General features: G+C 32.7%; 1 protein-coding gene across 2 annotated transcripts in view; it reads right to left on the minus strand.

The window, feature by feature from the left end:
- GABRA2 (gamma-aminobutyric acid type A receptor subunit alpha2) overlaps positions 1–17,125 on the minus strand; it is a 134,645-nt gene extending 117,520 nt beyond the window's left edge. Inside the window, exons 1-3 of one of the 2 annotated variants that reach the window (XM_051964038.1) lie at positions 16,505–17,125; positions 15,531–15,603; positions 12,823–12,938 (exon numbers count right to left, since the gene is read on the minus strand). In XM_051964038.1, coding sequence (XP_051819998.1) covers positions 12,823–12,938; positions 15,531–15,601 — 187 coding nt within the window. In that variant the 5' untranslated portion in view covers positions 15,602–15,603; positions 16,505–17,125. Of the gene's footprint in view, positions 1–12,822; positions 12,939–15,530; positions 15,609–16,504 lie in introns of both variants that reach the window. The other variant, XM_051964037.1, reaches the window with a different exon arrangement.
- Positions 17,126–26,690: the final 9,565 nt, after the last annotated feature.

The following is a 26,690-nucleotide window of genomic DNA, read 5'->3' on the forward strand; positions in this document are numbered from 1 at the left end:
CAGATCTCAACAATTGGAAACATGGCAATTGCTCATAAGTAGGCAATGACAATTCTGCCTAAATTGATTGACTTGTTGATCATACAAAACTGCCAAAAATATTTTCTATAACTAGGGAAAAAATAACAAAATTCATCTGAAAAAACAAAAGGGAAAGAACATCAATGGAAATAATGAAAAATATATATATATAAAATGGTGACTTAGTATCAAAACTAAAACTATATTATTATATAGTATCAGTCATAAAAATCATTTGATACTGGCTAAGAAATAGACTGGTGGATCAGTGGAATAGATAAGATGCATATGACACAATAATCAACGCATATATTAATCTAGTATTTAGTAAACCCTGAACCTCCAGCTTCTGGAATACGACCTCATAATTTAACAAAAATTGCTGGGAACACTGGAAAATATATATATGAAATTCAACATAGACCTCCATCTCATACCCCATACCAAAATAAGGTCAAAATGGTACATGACTGGGGCATAAAGGATGATACTATAAACAAATGAGAAGAGCAAGGAATAGTTTCTCTAGCAGTTCTTTGGAAAAGAAAGGAATTTATGACTAATGAAGAACTATAGAACACTATGAAAAGCAAAAATGACAACATTGACTACATTACATTTAAAAGATTTTGTACAAATAAAACAAACAGAAACAAGATTAAAAGGGAAGTTTATAACTGGAAAAAAAAAATCTTTACAGCCAGTATTTCTGGTAAAGGTGCCCTTTTAAAACTATATAAAGCACTGTGTCAAATTTATAAGAGTATATGTCATTCCCCAATTGATAAATGGCCAAAGGATATGAACAGACAATTTTCAGATGACAAAATTAAAGCCATCTGTAGCATTATGAAAAATAATGATCTAAATCACTATTGATTAGTGAAACATAAATTAAAACAACTCTGAGGAACTGCCTCATACCTCTCAGATTTGCTAAGATGACAGGAAAAAATAATGATAATAATTGGAGGGGATACAGGAAAACTGTCACACTAATACATTGTTGGTGGTATTGTGAAATGATCCAATCATTCTGGAGAACAATGTGGAACTATGCCCAAAGGGCTATAAAACTGTATATCTTTTAACTCAGTGGTGCCACTCCTGGGTCTGCATCCCAAGGAAATCATAAAGGAGGGCAAAGGACCCACATGTGAAAAAGTTTGTAGCAGCTCTTTTTGTGGTAACAGGAAATTAGAAATTTAATAGATGCCCATCAATTGGGGAATGGCTGAATATGTTGTGGTATATGAAGGTAATGGAATATTATTGTTCTATAAAAATTATGAACAAGCTGATTTTAGAAAGACCTTAAAGATTACAAAAACTGATGCTGAGCAAAACAAGCATTACCAGGAATACATTGTATACAATAATAGCAAGAAAGTCCAGTGATCAACTATGAAAGCCTTGGTTCTTCTCAGTGGTTCACTGATCCAGAGGAATCCCAGTAGACTTTGAAATTGCCTTTTGCATCCACAAAATGAACTATGGATATTGAATATAAATCAACACATACTATGTTCACTTCTTTTTGTTTGTTTCTTTTTTCTCTCCCATGGTTTTTCTCTTTTGTTTTGATTTTTCTCTCCCAATAGAATTCATAAAGCAATGTGTCGTGCACATATATGTATAGATAGATAGATAGAAGAGCTTTGAATGAAAGAGGATTATATGTGTGTGTGTGTGTGTGTGTGTATAATCCTCTCATTCAATACACATACATATATACATATGTGTGTATGTGTGTGTGTATATATATATGTATACATATACATATATATATACACACACATATATATTTAAAATCTCTCATTCAAAGCATTTCAAACCATGATCTCTATATATATTTTTCCAATTTTCTTAAAGCTTATACCTCACAATGTAGCATCAGTCAGGTCAGTGGTTTTATTGCTCTTCCTAAAATACTCTTATTTCTCAACTTCAAGCAGTTTTGTTTACTTCCCCCCCACCCTCAGGAATGGGATTATATTCATCTTTACCTTTACCTCATGTCTTTCCTTGGCTTATTTTAATTTCTAACTAAAAGGTCACCTTTTGCTTGAAGTTTTTTTCCCCCAATTTTCTGTAATTCTAGTGTATTGTCACTATCAATTAGCTACCAATTTATCCTGTATATATGTTGGCAAATAGCTGTTTGCATGTTGTCTTACTCATGAAAATATGAGTTCCTTGGGGAAAGAGATTGTCCTTTGCCTTTCTTTGTATTTCCAGAGCTTAATGCAATGTTTAATACCTAGCAAAAACTTAATAAATATTTATTAACTGATTTACTATCAATTATTTTCTTCTTATTTGATCAAGTCTTATAATTTCATTGATTAGGAAATTCCATGTGAATAAAATCTCTTCACTAAAGTAGATCAGCAACAGATCTCTAAGTTACTTTCAAAGTTACCTAAGAAAGTGATGATGAGGTGATTTAAGCAGGGACACATTAACAATATATTTCAGAGGCAGGACTTGAGCACAAGTCTAAGTCTGAAGTCTATCCTCTATCTAATATGCCAGGTCTCCTCTCATTCTGTATGTGTATATGAAAAAGTTTCAATATTGTAATGCAAAATAATAAAGAAAACATATGGCATATAATGAAGAAAACCAGAAAAAGGATGGTTTGTCTGGTTTCCCTTAGCTGTATTCCCCAAGCTGTATGCTTGAACCATAATGTTTACCAAAACAAAAATGCTTATTTTTCAAAATAGAAATTAATTTCTATTTTGTTTCTTAATATTAGTTTTATAATTTGAAATGAAAAAGAATAAAGTAAATCAGTGCTGAAAGAGATGTGATTATCACTTAGAAATTACTGATTATAAACAAACTTGAAATGATATATGATACAGATTTTGTAATTTTATGTTTACTCAATGTTCAGTTCAATGACCTATACATAGAAGTCATTTAGTAAATGGCCCTTTTTAATATTTAACTGAATTAAATTATAGGATTATAGAATTCTTTGTACCTATTATCTTTAAAATTGGTAGTGACCAAAGGAAAAATTTCAAGAATTAAACATTCAATTTATTTTTTTTTTTAATTTTCAACCGTCTACCGAAGGAGAAAACTATCAATATCAATTTAATTGAAAACAGTTTTTTTTTTTTTTGCAGGAAACACACTAGCAAGTCAGAACTTGATATCAAGACATCATTGGATTCATCTTTGATTACTGAAATTAAGTGATTTTCCTGATCCCCTTATTGCAACGTGATTTATTGACCTAAGTAATCAAAAGGATTAATCTATCATGATGAACTATTTTCTATGAAGAAAACAATTTGAAATATATTTCATATTCATAATTTGAAATATATGTTAGTTCCCAGTTGCAATTATCTTCACTTGTTTGTTGATCAGTAGAGGAAGGAACAAGATGGGGAAATCAAAGCACTTGTCAAACCTTAAAAGCATCATATAAATACAGATGATTGTTAGAGGAATCATAAAATGTTAGACTTAGAAGTTCCCTTATACATCATCTCTTTCAATCACTTCATTTTATGGGTGACAAAAGTCGGACCCTAGGTCTGGAAATAAATAATTTTAAAGTTACATAAATATTAAGTGTCAAAGCCAGTATTTACATTGTTCTGACCTCAGGAAAGTAGAGAAAGGCTACGAAAACTGAATCTGGAGAATTCTGCTTTCCATGTCTCAAAAGTCACTTTTCCTCAAGGGAAATTTTTGAATTTTACTCTCAATAGAATTACCTCAAAGAGGGAATGGCATAAACAATCAGTTGAATATAGAAATCAGTCTAATCTTTGGAAAAGTAGGAGAGAAAAAAAATAAAAGAAAGGAGAGAATGAAAGAAGAGAGGGAAGACTAGAGAAAGCCTGTTAGAAGCATAACACTTTTGAGAATAGACAGCATGAAAGGAAAAAGTAGAATCAACAGGGAAAATAGGATGGAGTATTCATAATTGTGAATAGAAGTCATAATTGTAAAAAAAAAAATACTGCAAGGATCTCTAATAAAGACATCACTTCTCAAATATATAGAGAACTAAAAAAAAAAAAAAAGAACAATTCTCCAATTGATAAATGATCAAAGGATATGAAGAGGCAGTTTTCCAATGAAATAAGAAAAGCTATGCATAGCTATTTGGGGAAAATGTTCTAAATTATTATTGATTACAGAAATGCAAATCAAAACAATTATGAAGTCCCACTTCACACTCATAAGATTCGTTAATATGACAGAAGAGGAAAATTATAAATGTTGAAGGGGATGTGAGAAAACTGGTACACTAATATACTGCTGGTAGATTTGTGAATTAATCTAGCCATTTGGGAGATCAAATTAGAACTAAGTCCAAAGGGCTACAAAACTGTGCATATCCTTTGATTTATCATGCTATTACTAGGTTTATAGCCCAAAGGCATAAAAAAATAAAAAGACCTATATGCACAAAAAATACTTAGAAAAATACTTTTCTGATTGGTAAAGAATTGGAAATTAAGAGGATGTCCACAAATGGGGAATGGCTGACCAAGTATAATATACAATTTCAATGGGAAATCCTTGTACTATAAGAAATGACAAACAGGATACTCTCAGAAAAACCTGAATTGATGCAAAGTGAAATTAATAGAACCAGGAGAATGACATACAGAGTACCAGCAATATTGATCAATTGTAAATGATTTAGCTATACTCAGCAATACAACAATCCAAGACAGTTTTGAAGGACTTATGAAGAAAAACTATCCATCCTAAAGAAGAAACTAGAGAAGAAGCATTCAGATTGAAACAGGAGTTTTTAAAACTCGATTTTTCTTGTTTTATTTTTTTTGATCTGTTTTCTTAACAATATGGCTGATATGGGATTGTGTTTTCGATGTCTCCCCACATCTAACCCCACATGTTTCCCTTCTCCATGAAAGGGAGTAGAGGGAGAAAGAAAAATTAGTACTCAATTTTTAATGTTAAAAATTATTTTTACATGTAATTGGGAAAATACTAAATAAATATTTTAAATAAATAAGCATATTGAAACAAAAAAAGACTCTCTTTTCTTGATCTTATTGTCATTAATGATTTCCTTTTCTCCCCTTGGTTTTAAGTACCTTCTTCTACACAAAATAAGAATACATCATTATAATTTAAGTACAATTCATTTGTATTAATACATTAATCTCCAGATCCAATTTATATCTCAAGGCTTTGATTGTGGTTTCAAAATTTTAGTCATTTGTTAAAGGAATTTCTGGAAAAGGCAAATATGTTGGAGAATATTCTCTTCTTTGGGATTGTTGGTTGAGCCTTAATACTGGCTTTAATATATTTCTATGTCTAACCCAAAATTATAAAAGAATTTAGTTATAATTTTATTTTATGAAACACATCATCTATTTGGGCCTTTCTAAATGGTAAAGAGAAAAGGCATGCTCACTGCCTGAAAATGGATGTCAGTAATTCTCTCTAATAATTCTGCAGACCCATTTCTATTTTCCTAGAAAAGCAAATAAATAAACTCTAAATGCATTGTCTCTTTTGATGGGTAGTTCCTGAGTATAGAGGAATATGTCTTGATTTCATAAATCTAGAATTATCTTTCCTAATCACAGGTCTACTTGACTCACAACTCTCCTCTTTTCCTAAACATTTCTCCTCTGCTTTTATTCTTCTGCCCCAAGACTCCTAGAAGATAGGAAACAAGGTATCATGGTACAAAAAAAAAAATCTCTAAAGTCAAAGAAATCAGATTCAAATGCTGAATTAAATGCTATCTGTAGCCTTAAGTTACTTAAACTTATTGGATTCATTTCTTTTTTAATTTGTTTGTTCTGTTTGGAAAATGAAGCAATTGTATTAAATGGCTTCTAAAGTTCTTCCATCTCTATTTGCAAATCTTGTCATTCAAACTAAATTTTAGGATTTCAAACTTATGACACTGTTTTTGGTGTGGTTTTCCTCATTCCACAATCCAGTGTCACAATGTTAATCACTATATTAATATCACCTTGTATCCCAGGAATAGATATTTCTATAGCCTACCACCTAATTAGAGCCAGGACATTTGGAATTGGGGATCCAAAGCAAAGAGATAGCTGCCAGGTCGATATTTGATCAGGAGTATCATGCACTATGATTAGATAAGGCTCATAAACTTGGATGAGAACACATGAAGCCTTTATTTCTTTTGTAATCCTATGGATTTTATTTTCCACATTTAAATTATTATTATGAGAAGTGATCACTAAACCATGAATTTAGCAAACAATTAAGAAAACTGTCCATGCTGAGTAAAAAAAAAAAAAAAAAAAAGATTGCTGAGATAGGATTACATGGATGAAACAAAGAGTAGTTAAGCTCTGTTGACTGTGGCAAAGGATCATTGAATCACAGAATAGGAAAGGGAATGAACCTTAGATGATTATCTAGTCTGCCACTTCATTTTAATTATGAGGAAACACAGGTCCGCAGATGCTGAGTAGCCAATAGCTACACAGAAAATATATTAGAAAGACAGGATTTGAACACATGCTCTTTGACTCCAAATTTAATACAATCTGCACTCCTCCTATTGGGACATCAAATATAGAACTCCTGTGTTAGTCATCAGTGTGAGAGGCACAAGAGAACAGCATTAGCACCAATTACAATGGTCCATAATCACAAGGATAAAAAAAGCAAAATTGGGGGAAAATACTAAAAATTGGTTTGATACCCTAAGAAAATAACATTAAACCATTTATGTAAAATGCCTATGATTAATTTTATTGTCCCTCACCTGGAATAACAGATATTATAGAAAATATTTCAAGTTAACTTTAATGTCAGTTTATTTGACTTAAATTCAAATGTTTTACATGTACAAGCTAATTCTACAGTAAAGCAATAAAACTGTTTGCATGAGCCATTCTTTGTAAAACTCATCATTTAGAGCCTACTCTTGTGCTTGGACAGTGGCAAATTTTAGTCTAGAGCTTTCTGCTTATGAATAATGTTCATTTTCTAATATTTGTTACCATATGTAAAAACTAATAAAGTAGTATTTAATCAGGTAAATATTGATTTACTTCTTTCCTTTATGGTGGGGACAAGATTCCTCTCCTCCCCACAAATCTGCCCATTTCTTCTATATGTTATTATGATAAAAGTATATCGGGTCAAAATTTAAACTACTATGATTATGGTCTTGATAATATTCTCTATATAAATTCAAAAACAAAAAAAATATAGGTTTGTGTAAATCTCTATACTAATCAGAAGACTTGCAGAAACATGTTTATCATTTGCTATTCCTCATTAATCCTTTTATACTGGCTTTCACAGCTAACATGATGTAATTTTTTTATGGATTTGGGGGTAGATAGAAAGCCATAAACTGCATGGTGAGAGTGGGAGCAACAACATGAGATCTTTCCTGCTATGTTAGTTTTTTCCATGCTTACAAGTGAGTGTAGTGCTTAGAATGAATATTCTAAAACTAATCCAAAATTTTAATATTTATAAAGTTTATTATTTACAAAAAACATGAATCAACTGGAATGTTAAATATAAACTTTGTGAAAATATACTTTAATTCTCCTGGAATCATTCCATTCATGTCCAATTACTCCTGAAAGAAGGCAAACAAAGAAATCATTTTCTTTCAATTGTTTAAAATATAGGATGCAATCACTGGGAAGTCTCATATATAATGTAAAATCCCTGGGTAGAACAGAGATGTGTTCGCTAAAAAGATCAAGATGAAGGCAAATGGAAGCAAATTGATTGAGGTTCTCAATTTTAGCTAATCTGAACCTACTGGTCTTGGTAGATAAGATACTCAAGGCAAACGTAGCTATGATTTGAGAAGATCACAATGAAACAGTCTATTTGAACACAAAAAGCCTACCAACAATCTCCTGACTTGGCAGTTTCCAAGAAGCTTTTGGTTACTAAGCTTATACTTCCAAGAGTTTTCTTAAGCTCTTTGCTCAACTAATAATCTAACAATTTCATACAACTACTGGCATAGCAAAGTGTTTTTCATTTTGTTTTGTTTTTTTATTTGATTGTCAGAATATCTGCAAGAGTTATATAAGATCGAATCATATTTTCCTAAATTTTTTGAAAAAAGAAAATTAAAACAGAGATAATACTTTAAAACTTGCAAAGTGCCCCAGAAAAGATAAATAAATCCACAGCTGATGAGTGGCAAATGTGGAATATGAAGCTAGATCTTCTCTAAATGTAAGCTCTATCATTTATATACTGCATTACAGTAATTTGTTACATGACTTGTCATTTGCAGTTGGGCTACCTTGTTATAATAATCCTTAATTTATTCCATTTTCCATTATAGCAAAAAAGTAGTACTATTTTGACTATACTAATATTTGTCTTTTTTAAGTAAAAAACTGAGACAATTGGTAATTTTTCTCACACACTCAAAGAAAAAAGGGGATTTTGGGATTCAACATATTCATACTAGTTGTTTGCTTATTTGGAGGGATCAACTAGATATTTTAGTATATTAAACTGTGATTTAAGTAATTGTTTGGATAACAAAAAAAGAATAGTTCTCATCTTGGGTAGCAGATTTACTTCTTTTCTTTTTTTGTTGGGGACAAGATTCCTCTTCTCCCCACAATTCTGCCTTTTTTTTTTCCTATATGCTATTATGATAAAAATATATCAAGTCAAAATTTAAATTAGTACTGTTATGTCCTTGGTGGTAGTCACTATACAAATTCAAAAACAAATAAAGAAATATAGGAATGTGTAAATCTTCATGAAGAAACTTCTTTGGGTCTAGAGAATGTGGCATTGATAGAACAGTAGAAAGAGGGTGCTTTAGATTCATCTCTATTCACAGAATATATTAGCTTCCTCTGAGAAAATATTTTATAAGTGGTGGATTTTCTTTATAATCTGATCAACTAAAGCCAACTGCCTAATTCAGTTTATTCACAGGTTGGTCCAGACATACAAATCTCCTGTTACAGTTAATTGACATACCAGAAAACACATAGATCTGACCCCAGGTCCAAGTAAATGAATCTTAAAGGAAGCACAGTAGTCCACACACGTGGACAAGAGGGGAAACTATGCCGACACAGTCGTTTTATACTGTTGTGTTTACTAGTCTTCAAATACCCAGCTTTCTGTAATTGGAAACATGAGTTCAGTAGACTATAGAATTTAGGGCTCTATGAATGAAGGAAAAAATTGCATTTCCAAGTTGAGGTTCTCTGATTTATAACATAAAGGTCGGGATAAAAGTTCTTAAGGTTCTATCTTACTCTAAAATGCTTTGATTTTATAATTGAACCAACATGGTTGGGCTAATCAATATGTCAAAAGTCTTACATTTCCTTTAATATTAGCTTCTGGAACTTAAGCCATATATACAATTGCCTGAAATAATTTCAGTCTTATTTGATTGCATTATTTTAGATTATGGACTCCTATAGGACAAAAAAGTACATTTTCCTTTTGATTTGAAAATATTATAACCTGTTGGGCTGCATTTATTAATATAATAAATCTAAAAAGAAGGAATCTTTGTTTTGTAGGTGAGGAAATTTAGAAAATAAGACAATAAACATCTATACAAAGAATATACAAATAACAATAATGGGATATACCAATTAGTTCTTTACTAATAAGGAATTTACATTTAAATATATATATGTATATATATATATATACACCATACACATATATTCAAATATAAAGATACATAACTCTATTTCTCTATACATATTTATACATAAAAATCATAAAGGAGAAGACCTAATTAGCAATATAAACAATATATAATTAGTAAATGAATGGCACAAAACTCCCAAAGAATTCTAAGAAAAAAAAGTGAATTTTGATAAAACTGTTAGGTAACGTTTTACAAAAAATCTCACTGATTCCTCCTTCAAAAACTCTATAATTCAGCTAAAAATTGCTCTCTATTGTTTTTTTCCAATACACAGCACTTCAACCTTCAGAAAGCTGTCTCTCAACTACAGAAATCTTTCCTTCCTCATCTTTTGTTCTTCTAATGCCAAACTGCCTTCAGAGCTCAGATCAAAAGCTACCTCCTACATGAGAATTCACTTGTTAGTATTCCCCCTTCTGTAAATAATTTTATATTCGCTTTGTTTATATGTCAACATTTACTTATCTTCACCATGCTGTACATGCCCCCTCTCCTCATACTTTAAGAATATAAACTCCTTGAGATTATGGAATATCTCCTGTTTCTGTATAGCCTCAGGATCTGGCAATGTGCCATGGATATAGTGCTAGACTTTATTTGAGGATACTCGATTTTAAATTCTGCCTTAAAAAACTTCTTATCTTTCTGTCTCTGGACAAGTCCTTATTTCAATTTCCTTATTTGTAAAGTGGATACTATAATACTACCTACTTCTCAGAGTAGTTGTAAAGATTAAGTGAACTTACAACATTTATAAATTGTTTGACACACCTTAAAGTACTATATAAATGTTAATCACTATTTCTAGGGAATTAATAAATAATTGCTTTGTAAATTGAATCTTTTGAGATGAAATCACCATTCTTTACTTTAGAAAAGCAAATAAAGATTAGATAAGAAAAAAGAAGAAGCAATAAAACAGGAATTTCAGAGGAAGATTATCATAAATAAAGCTTCAGAAGCATAAATGTCCATAGTATGTCTAGGGAAGAATGAGACCTTTGGTTGAGAAGAGCAATGGAAAGTAAGATTGTAGATGGATTCTGAATGGTCTTAAATGACAAAAAGCTTTGGATAACTTTAGAATTTATTTTGAATGAATTTTGAAGTCACTTTTTTTAGAATAAAGAAGTGACATGTTCCAAGTAAAACTAAGAAAAAAGTAATGTACTTATTGCATATGAAGACACATTGAAAGACACAGAAACAATCCTGGGAGGTCTTCCAAACACAAGATGTTAAATGTGTAGTAGAATGAAAGGAAGAAAGACTTATATTTGAATAGACAGGCTAATAGTGGAATTCCTTTTTAAAGGTAAGGGAATCTCATGATCTTTTCTGGGGACCACACTGTTATGTGTGTGTATGTAAATTTAATCGGTATATGTTACTATTAAAAGTATAAAGAAATAATCAATTTTATAAACTGCTATGATCCTGTAACATTAGGGGGAAATATCTTCTTGAAAATATCCCACTTCCAAAAATACATTATGAATCCTAAGTGACTTTTATGCCTGGCACAGTCTCATTTCACAAATGCTTGACAGTGGTTGATTGCCAATATGTCAGCACAAAAGTTAATTTCTTATTTTCATTAATACTAAAGATATGTTATTTAACGAATTAAAAAAAAAATCTGGCTTCCAGAGATTCAACTCTAATTGAGCAATAAAAGAAAATTGTCCTTTTTGTAGGTAGGTATCACTTACTAGCCACACAAATGTTCTTAAAAAAAAAAAAAAAAGCTTACTTCCACCCCCTCATTCCAAATCTACCTATTCAAAAGATAGATAACTTGTTAATTAAGTGTCAAGTTCCAATATAACAAAGAGGACCTCTTACTAGTTCTTATTGAAGCAATCCAAAATTTTATTGGAAATAATTTCTGTAAACAACTTGGCAGGTAATCCAGATAGACTTTATAATTATTAAATACTTAAAGTTTTCATATTACCACTCTTTAAAAAGGTAAATAATTCAATTCATAGGAATCAGTGTCACCTACCTTAAGTCCCTCGATCTATATGTGTCAAAGGGTGTGTGTGTGTGTGTGTGTGTGTGTGTGTGTCTATGTCTGTGTCTGTCTATCTGTGTGTCTGTTTCTGCATGTGTCTCTGTGCTTTCATAGATGCAAGTGATTTGGAATATCTTGTCATGCCTAGGAAGAAAATAAGGAACGTAATAGAGAGGCATAATTTTTCAACTAAAGTCTCTATTTAGAAATTTGCACCAGCCCACAATTTTCCTCATACTGCTCACTATTATCTAGCTCCTCTCAGAGAGAAGATTAAAGTAAACACATTAACTAAGACTAATTTCCTTTAAATTTATGACTAAAGTTGATTATTTTTCTTTGTTGAAAATTAGGGTTTTTTAAAATTGAAATCACCCTCTGTCTTTGCCAAATTGACACAGACATCAGCTACTATGTATTTAAATGGCTTTAAAAGCTTAGAAAGTATAGAAATTCATATTGACATTCATTACAAAACAAAATCATATTTAAGACAATATCATCACAAGATGTTAAAATGATTTTATTATATTTGTCTTATATTTTCTGTTCCACTTTCTAGGACTTCATCAAGGGAAAAGTTATCTTGAGAAGGTTATAAAATAAAACTAGTAGAATTGTGTAGATACATATAGATATTGATTTAATTCACAATCAATGTCTCAAAAACTCATTTCTGTCAAATGTAAGAAATCAATTTAATTGGTCACATTTCATAAATCAAAGGAAGTTTTATGCATTCATTGATTTTAGGTGTGTCTATCTATCTATCTACCATCTATAATAGATGTTTCAAATGTAATCTAGCCTCACATATGTATTGTTTTTATTGCATTTGTATTAGTAGTGCATAGAATAGTACCTGGCATATAACAGACAATAAATGTTGATTAATTGACCTATTCATGTAAGCACACAAAAATCCTAAATATCATATATGTGTGTGTGTATGCATTTATCTATAGATAAATATTTTTTTTATTTCACCTACATTGCTTAAATAGGCATAAAGCTATCAAAAATAAGAGTTTCTTAAAAAATCAATTAATATTCTCATTTAACCCCTGTGGGCACTAAACATAATTCAGAGAATATAAAACTATTTTACCTCCCAATCCTGGTCTAAGGCGATTATCATAACCATCAAGAAGTCTGTCTAGAATTCTTGTAAAGATGGTAATGTTATTCTTAGCTTCATCTTCTTGAGGGTCAGCCAGCACCAACCTATAAAGACATTTACAATTCACAAGCTGATAGATGTCTGTTTTTATAGAATGTGAACACTCTGTTCTTACTCTGTCTTTTGATGTTTTACTAAGCTCTACCACCTAAGCTACTAGTGCCACCTTTTTTGTTATCACTACTATAAATACAAATGTATTTACAAACAGTATGGTGAAGAAGCATATCATGTTGAAAATAGATATGACTGTGCTTTGCAAAAGCTTGAAATCAAAAGTTTTCACATTTGTGCTGTTTCATATTTTACAAACCTCCTATTTTCTAAAGTGTCATATCTTCAGATTTGACATAATATTTCAAAATATATTTAAAATATGACAATTGCCCGACAATCATTTGATTAGGTAGTGAAAATAGCCACATGGATTGAAAGTGATAATAAACATATATGTGCTAGAAAAAATTACTCAAAAATTTGAATCTTGAATTGATAAATAGAATTAATTCTACTAGAGAGAAGGAATGCTACATCCTATTGTTTGACATCTTTCCTTTTTTCCTGAAATATTTTAATCCCCCAAATTACATATATCACTTCCTTTATATATGCCTCCACCCAATGGCCACAGAAAATACAATATAGATATGAGGGAAACTCCACTGATCATGCTCAGGGAGTCCTCTGATGTCAGTACTGTGGGGGTGGGCTCTACAACAGATTAGCACTGAACACATTTCCAAAGAGCTGCAGACAGTCTTAAAGGTGCAATAGCTTTAAATCAGTCTACCACAACAGAAATAACTCCCTTTTCAGAGATTAAATTATCCAGCCATTTCCTGAATAGATAATAGAAATAAAATTGCAATAAGCTTACATTCTCTTCACAAAATGGTAGAGTCTTTGATTTTAACCATCAACATCTCTATCAAGAGTGTTCTCAGATCCAAAGGGACATGATTGTAAATCTCAGCTTTTTAATGAAGAACCTCAGATAGATATGAAAAAAAGAACATTTGCTTCACCAGCATTATTTATTCCTAAGCATGATTTAAGATTTACATACCGACCAAAGAATTGGGGGGGAGAGGGATTCTGTTTTTTATTGTTACTATGTAAATATAAAGTTAAGAACAGCAAGGAAATCTATGATTTAATGCAAATTTTTCAACATGATTACAATTTGTTCATTATTTTCAAAGGAAACAGATGATTTTAATTGTATTTGAGAAAGTTTAACTACATGTCAAAAACTACTAAAAATGACATTATCCATATATAAATTGTATGAATGTTACACAGAGACACATACTGACACTAATGTTGAAAGCCACCTTATAGACTAAAAAACACCCAGAAAATTGATAGCTAACACACACACATGCACACACAGACACACAAATAGGCTCACATTGTTATAGGAACAAAGAAAACATTTAACTATGTATACTTCGCAAACATTCAGAAAACTGTGTGTGTGAATTATTTCAGGTTCTGGGAATCTAGAAAGTTTCTACATTGGTTCATTAACTTATTTAAAAATATGTAAGTAGGAGAAGATTGAAATTTCACATAAATATTTACACCAAAATCATATGTTTTTAAATTAATATTTAACTTTTTTCTTTATAGCCAATATTTAAAATAGTAGATTTCTTCAATTCAAAGATTCCTTTCAACATATTTAATTTTTTTTTTAATTGGAAATGTCTTCTTTATCTTGAACTTACCCTACTATATTTTAATAAAGTTATCTACTTAAAGTATCAAAGATTCTTGTACATATAAGTTGGACATCTTGGTTGTTTTTAATCAATAAATAGAATGGTTACATTCAAAATGTATATAAGAATGTTATCATCAGACTAGAATCATAGTTTCTATTATTTTGAAAACAACAATCTAAACACATTCAACTCAATATACCATTCTGATATGTATTTCAAATTATTTAAATAAAATCTAAAATGAAGTTACAAATAGTCACAAATAATCGTATTTTAGAGTAATGGAGGCAATGGGAAATTTAAGCCGTTTTAAAAATAAGTATTTTCTATTAAGTTGTCATTTTGAAAATGGTTGCTAAATTTACAAGATGAAAAACTTGATTAATAAATCAAGCTATTGTTTTATTGTTTAAGAACGTGAAGTTGTCTGCTATCTCCACCTAGAGGTTTAAGAACAAATATCATTTTTGTGGCTGCTCTATTGACCAAAAGATACAAATCCATTAAAATGTATTTTAAATGCTGGCTTTCTATCTGACTTCAATAGTAACAATTTCAAAATTCTGGTAGATATAACACACTTATTCCAGTACCTTCAACCTGATATAATGAGGAGGAGGGGGAGACACTTCCCCAGGCAATTTTTCTTTCAGTGCATTTCTTCCCTTTAATTCTATTTTCTCTCTGTACCGTACTTATTGTTGAAGATGAATAACTAGCAACTTTATATGATCTCTAAAACTCCTAAATTTTCTACAAAGATAGACTTTTTCCCACTCCATCGGAAAATTTCAAACTACATCGCTATCATCCAATGTCTCAATAGTTTTTCCCCCCTAAATTGTTGCTATTCAAGGCAAGCTTTCCTCTTAATTCAAATATAAAATCAGATGAAAACAAAATTCTCACCTTGCTGGTGCCCACACCAAGAAAACAAGAAGGACCAACTGCATAGTGAAGTCTGACAGTTTTCTCTTCATAACTGTTCTTTAAAAAGCCATGAAAAAAAAGAAAACAAACAACAAAACCCTCTCAGAACTACATTCGCTTTCCACCAAGCGTTTAGTCTAAAAGACTGGGATTTTGGTGGAATACCGAGTTGAAGGAGGATGGTGACAAAATTAATGAAGAGAGGCTAGGGAGTGATGGGGGTGGTGGTGCATCTTTGAACACCACGAACAAGTAATCTGACTTTACTCCACTAGGAACTTCGCCTATTCTGATCTTTTGCGAACACCTCGTTTTGTACAAACATGTAATTCCAGGGAACCCAAAGTGACATGTGAGCTGCAGAAGGCAAGGGGAGGAGGGAAGGAAAAGGAGGAGAGAGAGTGTGTTTCATGCTACAACCACCTCAACCCAGGCAATCACCGCAACCTAACGAGGAAGCGGAGGGGCAGCAGACCACCAAAAGCTCGGTTCCGGCATTCCCGGGTTCCTCAGAGTGCACTGCGGTTGTAACACCCCCATCCCCAACTCAATAATCCATTCGCGCTGTTTGGAGACTAGGTCTCAGAAGGCAGCCGGCTGGACTGCTGCGAAACGACGAACGTGTTTGACAGCTGTTCAGTAACTGATGATTACAATCTGAGAAAGGGTAGCGGCTCAAAGGCTAAAGAGGCAGCAGCGATCACGGTGTGCAAAGTTCCAGAATATAAAGAAACCCCCTTAATGTGTCGCTGGGGAGTGGTGGTTGTGAATTTGATTGTTGTTTTCTGAGAATTATTGGGATGGCTATTGGAAAAGGAAACGAAGCTAGAGCCCCCCTTTGCCCGTGGAGAAGAGAAAGGTAGGGTGGGGTTGGGATGAAGTGGAGCAGGATCAAACATGCACATGAGGCGAAGGGGAATGGTCTTCGGTGGAACTAACGCTCGTGACCCTACCTGAAGCAGCCAACAGGACCTGATGTTTCCTCCCTTTGCCCTGATCCTGAAAGAAGGAGGCTGGAGATGGGAAACTTGGAGCGCTAAGGAGAGAGAGAAAGAGAGAAAGGCAGAGACTGCAGCAGTAGCAGTCGTGCAAAGGGAGCTGATTCAGAGTGGGTTGGTAGAAGAAGGAGGACAGAGGAGCAGCAGCCACAGTGGCGGCGGCAGAGGCGGCGACGGCAGCGGCGGCAGCGGGAGGTGGCAGTGGTGGTGGTAGTGGTGGCGGTGGGAGAAGGAGGAGGAGGTGGAATAGGAGGAGAAGGAGGAGGAGGAGGAGGAGGAGATAGCAGCCAGAGGAGGGGGAAGGCGCTGTGCGCACTGGCAGTGGCAGACACGAGCCCGGGCTCTGGGGGGAGTAGGAGGAGGAGCTAGAGCCCTGGGCGGAGGGCTAATTAAGTACACCCGAAAAAACCCGTCCTGTCCCCTCCCCCCCACTCGTGACACTAGCAGAAAAAGGACCCCTCCTCTGGACCACTGCCTGCTGGCTGCCTGGAACCCTGTATTCTAGTGCGCTCATGAGTACGCTGGACAGCTCCCTCCTGCTCCCTTATTGGCCCGAGAGAAGCAGGAGCCAGTACTCCTGGCCCTACTGCTGTGTGCCAGTTGCAGCAGCTGTAGCTTCAAAGGGGCCACAAGGCTTCTAGGAGGGGGTTGTGGGTGGGTATGGGAAGTTGATGTATTGGAAGAAAGATCAGTCTGCAGGGTCCTAGATCCCCGGGATTGCACATATACACAGCCGGCTCCTTCACAGGGGAGCAATGTTGAGGCTGAAGGGTAGAAAGAGTTAAGAATTTTGGCGGATAGCAAAAGCTACCTTTTCTGTGCCATCACCTTACCCCAGCAAAATAAAGTTCAAAGCACCTTACTTGAAGCCAAAGATGAGGAAGTTTATTTTTCTCCTCTGAGTCTTCTTGATGACTAAGTACTCGGCCAATTCTTCCATTAGACTCTGCAGAGGACAGGGGAGCTCTTTAAAGCCCATTAGAGACTCCTGTCCTTTCAGACTAAAATCATCAATGATCTTTCTCTATTTCTATTCTATGTACCTGGGAAAACCACTGAAACCTTTTTCCCAAATTTCTTCCTTCGGACTATTTCCCCTTCCTACTACTTTACTGGGGCTACATTGAATCAACAGTTCCAAAAAGTTTATATTAACTGAGTTATAGAAGACTTGGTGGGTTACTACTGATGCCATCTGATTCAAATATCCATTGGAGAATATTAGAGCAGTATTTGATTTTTCACTCTCTCCTTTATCCAAATGCACATTAAAAAAAAAGTTTCTTAAAAGATGTGTTAAAATTTTCAGTCTTACATCAGGCTATTGTGTATATTTGATCTTACTCCTTTCTACTGTGGTGATAAAATACACATAAAATAAAATACAAAATACATGCATATATAAACAAGCCTTTCTCTTAGGTGAGACATAAAATATGATGCAAGATTAGACATAGCTTACTTAGAGGAAGCAGACTGATGATATTTTTAAATGAAAGAGGAAACATTTTCATATTTAATTGTTCCCTTTCTTCTTTGGATGAGAAAGAAAGAAATAGAGAGGGGGGGAGGGAAGGGAGGAAAAGAGGGAGGAATGGAGAGGGAATGAAGAAGGAAAGGAGGGAGAAAGGGAAGGAAAGAGAGATATGCATTCAAATACAAATTCTTTTGTGATAATTAATATATTAAAATGATGTTGTTTTGGAATTCTACAATCCATTTTTGCTTTGGTTTTGTGAGAAGATAATGGGAGGAAAAAGAGGGAGAATTTTATACTGCAAATATTTTCAAGTAGATCTTTTTAACCTATTTATCAACACTTTCTAAGAATGTTTAAAATGCTACAACCTAAACAAACATTTTATTGTATTTTTAGTCTTCTCTGTGAAAAAGACTATTAACTTTTCTCAATCAGTCTCTCTGATATTATTATTCTCTTCTCTGTTTGCCCATGGTAGCCTAATTGAAATTCACGAGGCTAATATGTATGCCATTTAAGCCATAGAAGCAGGGAAATCAAACTCACCTTTCTGCTTGGCTTGAATACTTCCTACTCTATTCTCCCATTAGTTATGGTTCTTTATTCCTCAGATCCATCGTTACTGTCAAAAAGTGCCCCAATTCACACAGTTTCTATTCTAAAAGAATTTTTTTTTGGTTTTCTTAGTAGTTAATATTGTATGGTACAATTTTACATACACTTATTTATTCAACTATATTTTATTTATTCAACTCTTTATATTTATTTATTTTTTATATTTTATAATATATTTATATTATATTTATTCAACTCATTTTATTTCATAAATATTATTATTTTATATACATTTCCTTATATCATCATATAGAGTACATTTCTGGATTCTAATTTTGAGTTTCATATCTTCATTTTATTTGTATTCTCTAGCAATCTGTCTATCTTGAAGTAAATTTTTTCCCTTATTTCTGTTAGTTTCTTCATTTTTGCTTATGTTGCCCAGCCCATAACAACCCACAACAGCAGAGACTCCTTTACATGAGTCAAAGTTGTATTATGAACCACTGAGAATTTTCTAAATTTCTAACTATAATTATGGTAAAATTTCCTATAGGTTTCAATATGTACACAGTATTAAAAATAAACTCGTCATGCACATTAAAAACCATTTTGTATTCAATGTACGATTGTTTTTATTTTTCTTCTCAAAATATTTAACAAATGCCTTTTTAAGTTAGGTAATGATAGGTAAGAATAGGTTTAAGTAAAAAGGAAATAAAAGAAGTTGCCGATTAAAATATGGTGTGCAGGGTCTCTATGACCCCTCAAAAAAAAAGAAATCTCATTTTATTGTTACCCTCCCAGCCAAATTTTTTATGGTATTGATACGAGTTAATCACTCTCCCATAGGCCTGACAGATTCAACCTGATTCTCTTTCTGGGATAGAATGCAGGTTAACAGCCTGGAATGATGATGCCTGGCTCAAAGCCAGCTTGTGTGGGCTGCAAGTAATTCTCTGCTCTTCCTTTCTGCTCCTAGAGAGTCCTAGGGCAGCCAATCCTGATGAAGAGCTAATTGGTTGCCAACAAATCTACACTATCCCAGGCTCAGGATATATGAAGAACCTTATTTGAGTTCCTTTCCTCTTGATTGGTTTTATGTGATGCTTGTTTTTTTATTTGCCTCCTTTTCTCTATCAGCATTTCTAAGGTGAGTGCTAAGAAGGTGGGGGGAAGAAGACTAACTAAAGAACTGATAAATTCCCTTGCTATATGAAAATTTCCAGCATGTTCCTCCTTATTATTTTAACTTCCAACATGATCCCTCACTATATTTCAGAACAAGAATTTTCTTAAAGGAAATTTTACCATTTTTTTCTTAAGATCCAGCAATCCACAGAGTTTCACATTACTGCTCTAGAGAACAGGTTTGCATGACCAGAGGACTTGCTAAATTTTTAAATTATATAGGATAAACAGTATTTTGATGATGTTAAGCTATGTAGAAAGGCATATAAGCCAATATTGATTTCTTAATTAATAATCCCAAGTAATAATGTTTAAATTATAGAATTGTACATCTATTGGGAATTTTTATGAAAAAGCTCAAAATATTTTCTTTTTGCCTTTTAAATGATTTCATACAGGTTAGTTCTAGATTTTTTTGAAGAGTAAGATCAAAATCACAGAATTGGACAAAAAACAATATATCGTTGGTGATTGTATTCATGATTTTTAATGTGATACATTTTATCTTATTAATATATATGACAAATGCATTCTTATCTTATCTGGCCACATGAAATAATAAAAAAGTACTTTAGAACAAATAAGAGATCTATCATGTTTTGAAGACTTAAACAATGTTTTATATGCTAACCTAGAATTATTCCTAATTAAAGCTGTTTTGACAAAATAATTTTCTTAGATATACATAATGAATTTCAAAAATAGAACAAACTATGTACTTGGAGGTATAACAGTAATCTACTGTTTAAAATATTTCAGTTCTGCCATTTCTGGGAGGTGGATTTAGATAGATTGTACTAAGAAGTCCTCTTTGCCCCAAGATTCTGAAAGAGGGCACAGTTTAAATGTGGAAGGCATTAGTCTTACACACTAATAATTCACACCCTACTCTGTAAAATTAGTGTATCTAGGTCACATTTCATAAGGACTAAATATTTCATGTACACTGGTTGGAATCAACTATGCATATTTCCTTCTTCAAATATAGTGCTGAGGTTTTCTGTTTATAAACCAATTTACACATTTTTCATCCAACATTCAAATCAACACGTTCAACCAAATATTCAGAGAAATCATGTAAATATGTGTAACTTTCTGGGAAACTTTGATTTAATTGTTCTTGGATTAACAGATATAAAAACCAGTGACCTTTTTTATTTCAAGGTGTAGTCTATTTTACTCATCTATACGTAAAATAAAAAATGTAACATAAAAAATGTACAATACTGCTCAATAAATGTAGCAATTTCTTAATATCATATATAAAAGACAAGCTTAAACCAGAACAAAAAGAAAGACAATACTGTGTTATAATGTATAGTATAGCTGACTAAAAATCATAATGTATTATAATTTGATTATATCTTCTGGGACCCTAAATAGCATTAAGAATATTTATGATAGATTGTCATGTGTGTATATACTTTACACTTTATAAGAAGCTAAGTATCTTTAATTCTACTTTATGTTCTGATAAGCCATTCTCTTCTTTGTTATAAAATGCCAATGGTCAAAATAGTTTGTCAGGTGTGTGAATTGACATATTCCCACTGACAACTCTAACAAACATAAATGTGGGCCGTATCAATTAAAAAAATAGAAGATTCCACAATTATGCCGGATGTCTTTCATAAAATATTCTATACTTGCTAGATGTCCCTGGAATGGATATGAAGCAAAATTACCCTCTATAATGAAAAGCATGCAGCTAAGAAAATACTGTACCAGATTTTTTTTTCCATTTTGTAGAAGAGTTTAAAATGATTATTGTCTATATATTGAAAACAACAAGCAAATTTAAATGGAACCCATGAAGAATGTTAAGTATGTCTTAGATGAATGAATACAAGTATTTCAAAATACACTGAGACTCTGGAAAGCTACTCTTTGTAATAAAAATAAATAAATGTCAAACTGTCAATTTCCTAACAAGAATTTTGAAATAAGGTAGTTTTAAATGCAATAATTAATGAGGAAAGAAAAATGATCAGGAAAGCATTTCAAGATTTAAAATGAGCAGAACTTAATAAATGTTGCTTATTTGGTGATTTTTTTGAAAGTGAAATTGTACAAAAAAGATAAATGTACAATAATTAGAGAAATATAAGATATTCAAGACCATTTTAAGCATTGAATATCTTATATTCAGGTGTGGCTGCGTGTGTGTGTGTGTGTGTGTGTGTGTGTGTGTGTGAAAGAAAAAGACAGAAAGAGGGGAGATGGATAGATGAACAGAGAAAGGGAGGAAAGAATCAAGGAAAGAAGGAAAGAGAAGAGAAGAAGAAATAACAGAGTTAAAGACAGGTGGAGAGACAGAGAAACAGACAAAAATTTTGATCGAGCCAGAAAGAGGAAACTAGAAAGGCAAAAAAGTGACAGAAAACGATTACAGGAAGACAGAGACAGACAGAGAGGGAGAGAGAGATGGAGAGAGAGACAGAGAGATTGAGTGACTAAGACTGTACATTCATAGCAGTCAATGAAAGTTGGGTATGTTTTCTGGATTTATAGAGGGTGAAAAGTGTTCTTTCTGCTACCACTGTTAAGGAAAAAAAAAGATTTGTTTATTCAAAGAACAATTAGTCTCTAATAATGAAGAATTATATTATAGTTACAATACTTCTCACAAATGAAGATCTATTCCTCCTTTTCTATCATTTGAGTGTTGAGAAATAATAATCAACAACTTTATCTTGCAAGTCTTGCTATCTCTCTGGTTGATTACATGGTCAAAGGATATGAACAATTTTCAGATGATGAAATTAAAGTCATCTATAGTCATACAAAAGTGCTCTACAGAGAAATTCAAATTAAAACAAATCTGAAGTACCACCTCACACCTCTCAGATAGTCTAAGATGATAGGAAAAGATAATGGCATATATTAGAGGGGATGTGGGAAAATCAGGATACTAATGAATTGTTGATAGAATTGTGAAACGATCCAATCATTCTGGAAAGCAATGTGAAATTATGCACAAAGGGTATAAAACTGTGCATATCCTTTGACCCTGTGGTACCACTAGTATCCCAAGCAATTTATAAAGAGGGGAAAAGGACCTACATGTGTAAAACATGTTTGTAGCAGCTCTTTTTGTGGTAGCAAGGAATTGGAAAATGAATGGATACTCATCGATTGGGAAATCACTGAGTAAGTTAGGATAAAGGAAAGTAATGGAATGTTATTGTTCTACAAAAATAATGAACAAGCTGATTTTGGAAAAACGTTGGAAGATTTACATGAACTGATGCTAAGGGAATTAAGCAGAACCAGTAATATCCTGTACACAATAACAGCAAGAATGTGTGATGATCAGCTATGGAAGACTTGGTTCTTCTCAGTGGTTCAATGATCCAAAGTAATCCCAATAAACTTTGGACAGAAAATGCCATCTGCATCCAGAAAAAGAACTATGGAGATTGAATGTAATTCAACACATGCCATATTCACTTCTTTTTTCTGTGTTTTTTTCCCCCTCTCCTGGTTTTTCTCTTTTGTTCTGATTTTTCTCTCCCAACATGATTCATAAAGCAATGTGTATTAAAAATAATAAAAAAAACAAGTCTTGCTATCTTCACACCACTTAACTTTTGTGTGACAAAATTACAAATGAGGATTAAAATGGGAACGAGAGAAAGGAGTAAAGTAAAGGTAAATTTCCCCAAAGAGGAAAGTTATGTAGGACCTTGATCAATGAATGTGATTAGGATTGACTTAGGTACAGAAAAAGGGCAAACCAGGTGAGGGGAGTGTAAAGCCCTAGAAGCAGGAATGTTCATATCATAGTTGTTCTAATCTCTGCCATTAGCAAAAATTCTACATAAAATAAATATTCTTTTTTTAAAATTTTTTTAATAGCTTTTTATTTACAAGTTATATGCATGGGTAATTTTACAGCATTGACAATTGCCAAACCTTTTGTTCCAATTTTTCCCCTTCTTCTCCTCACCCCCTCCCCTAGATGGCAGGATGACCAATATATGTTAAATATATTAAAGTATAAATTAAATACAAAATAAGTATACATGTCCAAACTATTATTTTGCTGCACAAAAAAGAATCAGACTCTCTGAAATATTGTGCAATTAGCCTGTGAAAGAAATAAAAAAAAAATGCAGGTGGGCAAAAATATAGGGATTGGGAATTCAATGTAATGGTTCTTAATCATCTCCCAGAGTTCTTTCGCTGGGTGTAGCTGGTACAGTTCATTACTGCTCCATTGGAATGATTTGGTTTATCTCAGTGCTGAAGATGGCCAGGTCCATCAGAATTGATCATCATATAGTATTGTTGTTGAAGTATATAATGATCTCCTGGCCCTGCTCTAAAATAAATATTCTTGAAAAAATCTTTTCCTAGCCCTCAACAGGATTGAAAATTGCAGCAGTTTCTAGCATAACTCTCTCTGTGTCTCTGTGTCTATCCCTCTGCCTCTCTCCTTCTTCCTCTTCCTCTCCTCCCTCTCCCCCTTCTCTGTCTCTGTCTGTCTGTCTCTCTCTCTCTACATAAGGAATAGCCCAAATATGAGAGAGAAAATGGAATACTTTTGCCCTATTAACAAATAACAGAAATCATGTCATAATAATTTTTACTATGGAATTACAAGATGCTACAATAGTGAAAACTAGCATGGCATGATATAAAAATCCTGGCTTTAAGGCAAGGCAACTTGGAGTCAGAAACTTAATTTGCCCTAAGACTTTGGATAAGTCTTTTAATCCTTCTACCTTCAGTTTCATTTTTCTAAAATAAAGAGAATTGAACTAAATGACATCTGCAATTCCTTTCAGCTCTGAAAATTTGCCTAAAATCATAATATAAGTCCTTATGAAATAAATGCAAAGTTTTATATGCTTTTGCATCCTTAAGGTAGCGATATCCCTAATAGGAACATTATTACCTCACTGTTTGTTGACAAAAAGATTCCATTTTGCCTGCAAATAAAGAAATATGAAAAATTTCTAGGAAGCTATAAAAGCACACAGAATGCAAGGACATGAATGGGGTTTTAATCTGAACTACAAAGGAGAGTACCATGACATAGTAATTAGACAATAGATCTACTGAAATATTTAACTATTAAGAAAAAAGAAAGCGATAAACAAAAGAATCATATAATACAAATAAATGCTCAATCAAGTCATATGTCACATAGGAAAGGATATTGATAATTGTCTAAAACACTGCTCCCTATAAAATAATGACACCAGGATCAATACCATTTCTGTTATATTTAAACAGAAATAAAAAGGAATACTTTATCATCAGAATGTTTTCCAAAAGTTAAAGAGATTTGTGGACATTATGTATATTGATTCAGTTTTTTTTTCTTTTATTCTATATCACTTAAAAATCACCTCTTTGATGCAGGGGTAACAGAAAATGAAAGAGCTAAAGAGCTAGGAATTTTGGCAAATGAGATCTAATAAAATTACCATTAATATTGCCTCAGTTTGGATAAGCCACTGAATCACTCTGAATTTCAGTTTTACCATCTATAGACTATGGAATTTGGCTAGCTGATTTCTAAGGTCCCATAGACTTCTATATTTTATGATCTATTAATTTCTCCCCTTACTCCTTCTATTATTCTTTCCTTCTGTTATGACCTTTCCTTTGTATCAAACTTCTATTTTTCTCTATTGTTTTTTCACACTTCATGACTTATTGGTTATAATTATCTTTCTACTAATCAGCCCTATCCCAGCCTACATACTTTTACCCACACTTCTCCATGTGTCCGTATTTTCCCTACTCATCGGCTTTCTTTTTCATTCACTATTTTCCATCCCTACTATTTATTTTACTGTCCTTCTTTTCATATGACCTGTCCTCCTTTTTATTCCAACTTGTTCTGTATTTCCCTTTTTACTTTTTTATCACTTCTGAGTTCCCCTTTTCTCCTTTTTTCTTACTATTTATCATTTTTGCATACCTTTATTTATGTGTGCATGCATGGTTTAAAGTGTATGTGCAAGTGTGAATTCAGGCAACTATAAATATGCATATTTTATACAAACATAAACATGCAAATAAGTATATACATATATATAATAGTCATATGAGTACATGAGTATATATGTATATATATGTGTGTACATACATTATTGAACATATAGATATAATTGAGCATGTAAGGCACTGTGCCATATAACTGAAGAGGTGATCTCAGAATTCTTAGGTTCAAGCCCTACCTCTGAAATATACTGACTGTGTGTCCCTGGACAATTTACTTAAAGTTTCAGAATTTTCTAGCAGCTCTTTAAGTCTACAAGCTGCAGAACAGTTAATGACCTGTATTAATAGGGATTTCTTTATACCAATAAAATGATGGTCTAGGTTTTAAAGTAATATATAACATATCTATATACCATTAGTTATTTCATTAAATATTAAATCCTTTAGGTATTTTAGCTTATTTTGTAGACACATCTTTGTGGCAAAGGGTCGAAATTACCAGTAAAGATATAGGGTGTCAGCTGCCCACCAGGACTGATTTTTAACACAATAATTAAGAGTAAGAAGTTAGCCTAGTACTTGTTCCCTCAGTTCAGAAACAACTATTATCATAACTTACTTTCTCCAATAAATATCATGAGAAAGATGTAAAATTCATCCACACTTAAATTATAGGATCTTCATTTATTATCTATCTGAAGACTGTGCATTTTGAAAGACAAGACAAGAAAAGGTAACTATAAGTTGGTTGGCTGTTGTCCTTTGTTCCTGAAAAAGACCAAAATAACACCATAAAGTTAGAATCCTTAATAGTAGAATGGAATGGATGATGTCTTTTGATCCATCTGTAAATTGGACTTAAGTGAGGCAGATTGCAGAAAGTCATCACTATCCAATGGCAAGAAAGAACCACAAGGAATATATCACTTACATTATAATTTCAAATGTCAGTGAGAA

The sequence above is a fragment of the Antechinus flavipes genome, chromosome 6 (genome assembly GCF_016432865.1).
Source record: "Antechinus flavipes isolate AdamAnt ecotype Samford, QLD, Australia chromosome 6, AdamAnt_v2, whole genome shotgun sequence".
In the NCBI taxonomy this organism is placed as follows: Eukaryota; Metazoa; Chordata; class Mammalia; order Dasyuromorphia; family Dasyuridae; genus Antechinus; species Antechinus flavipes.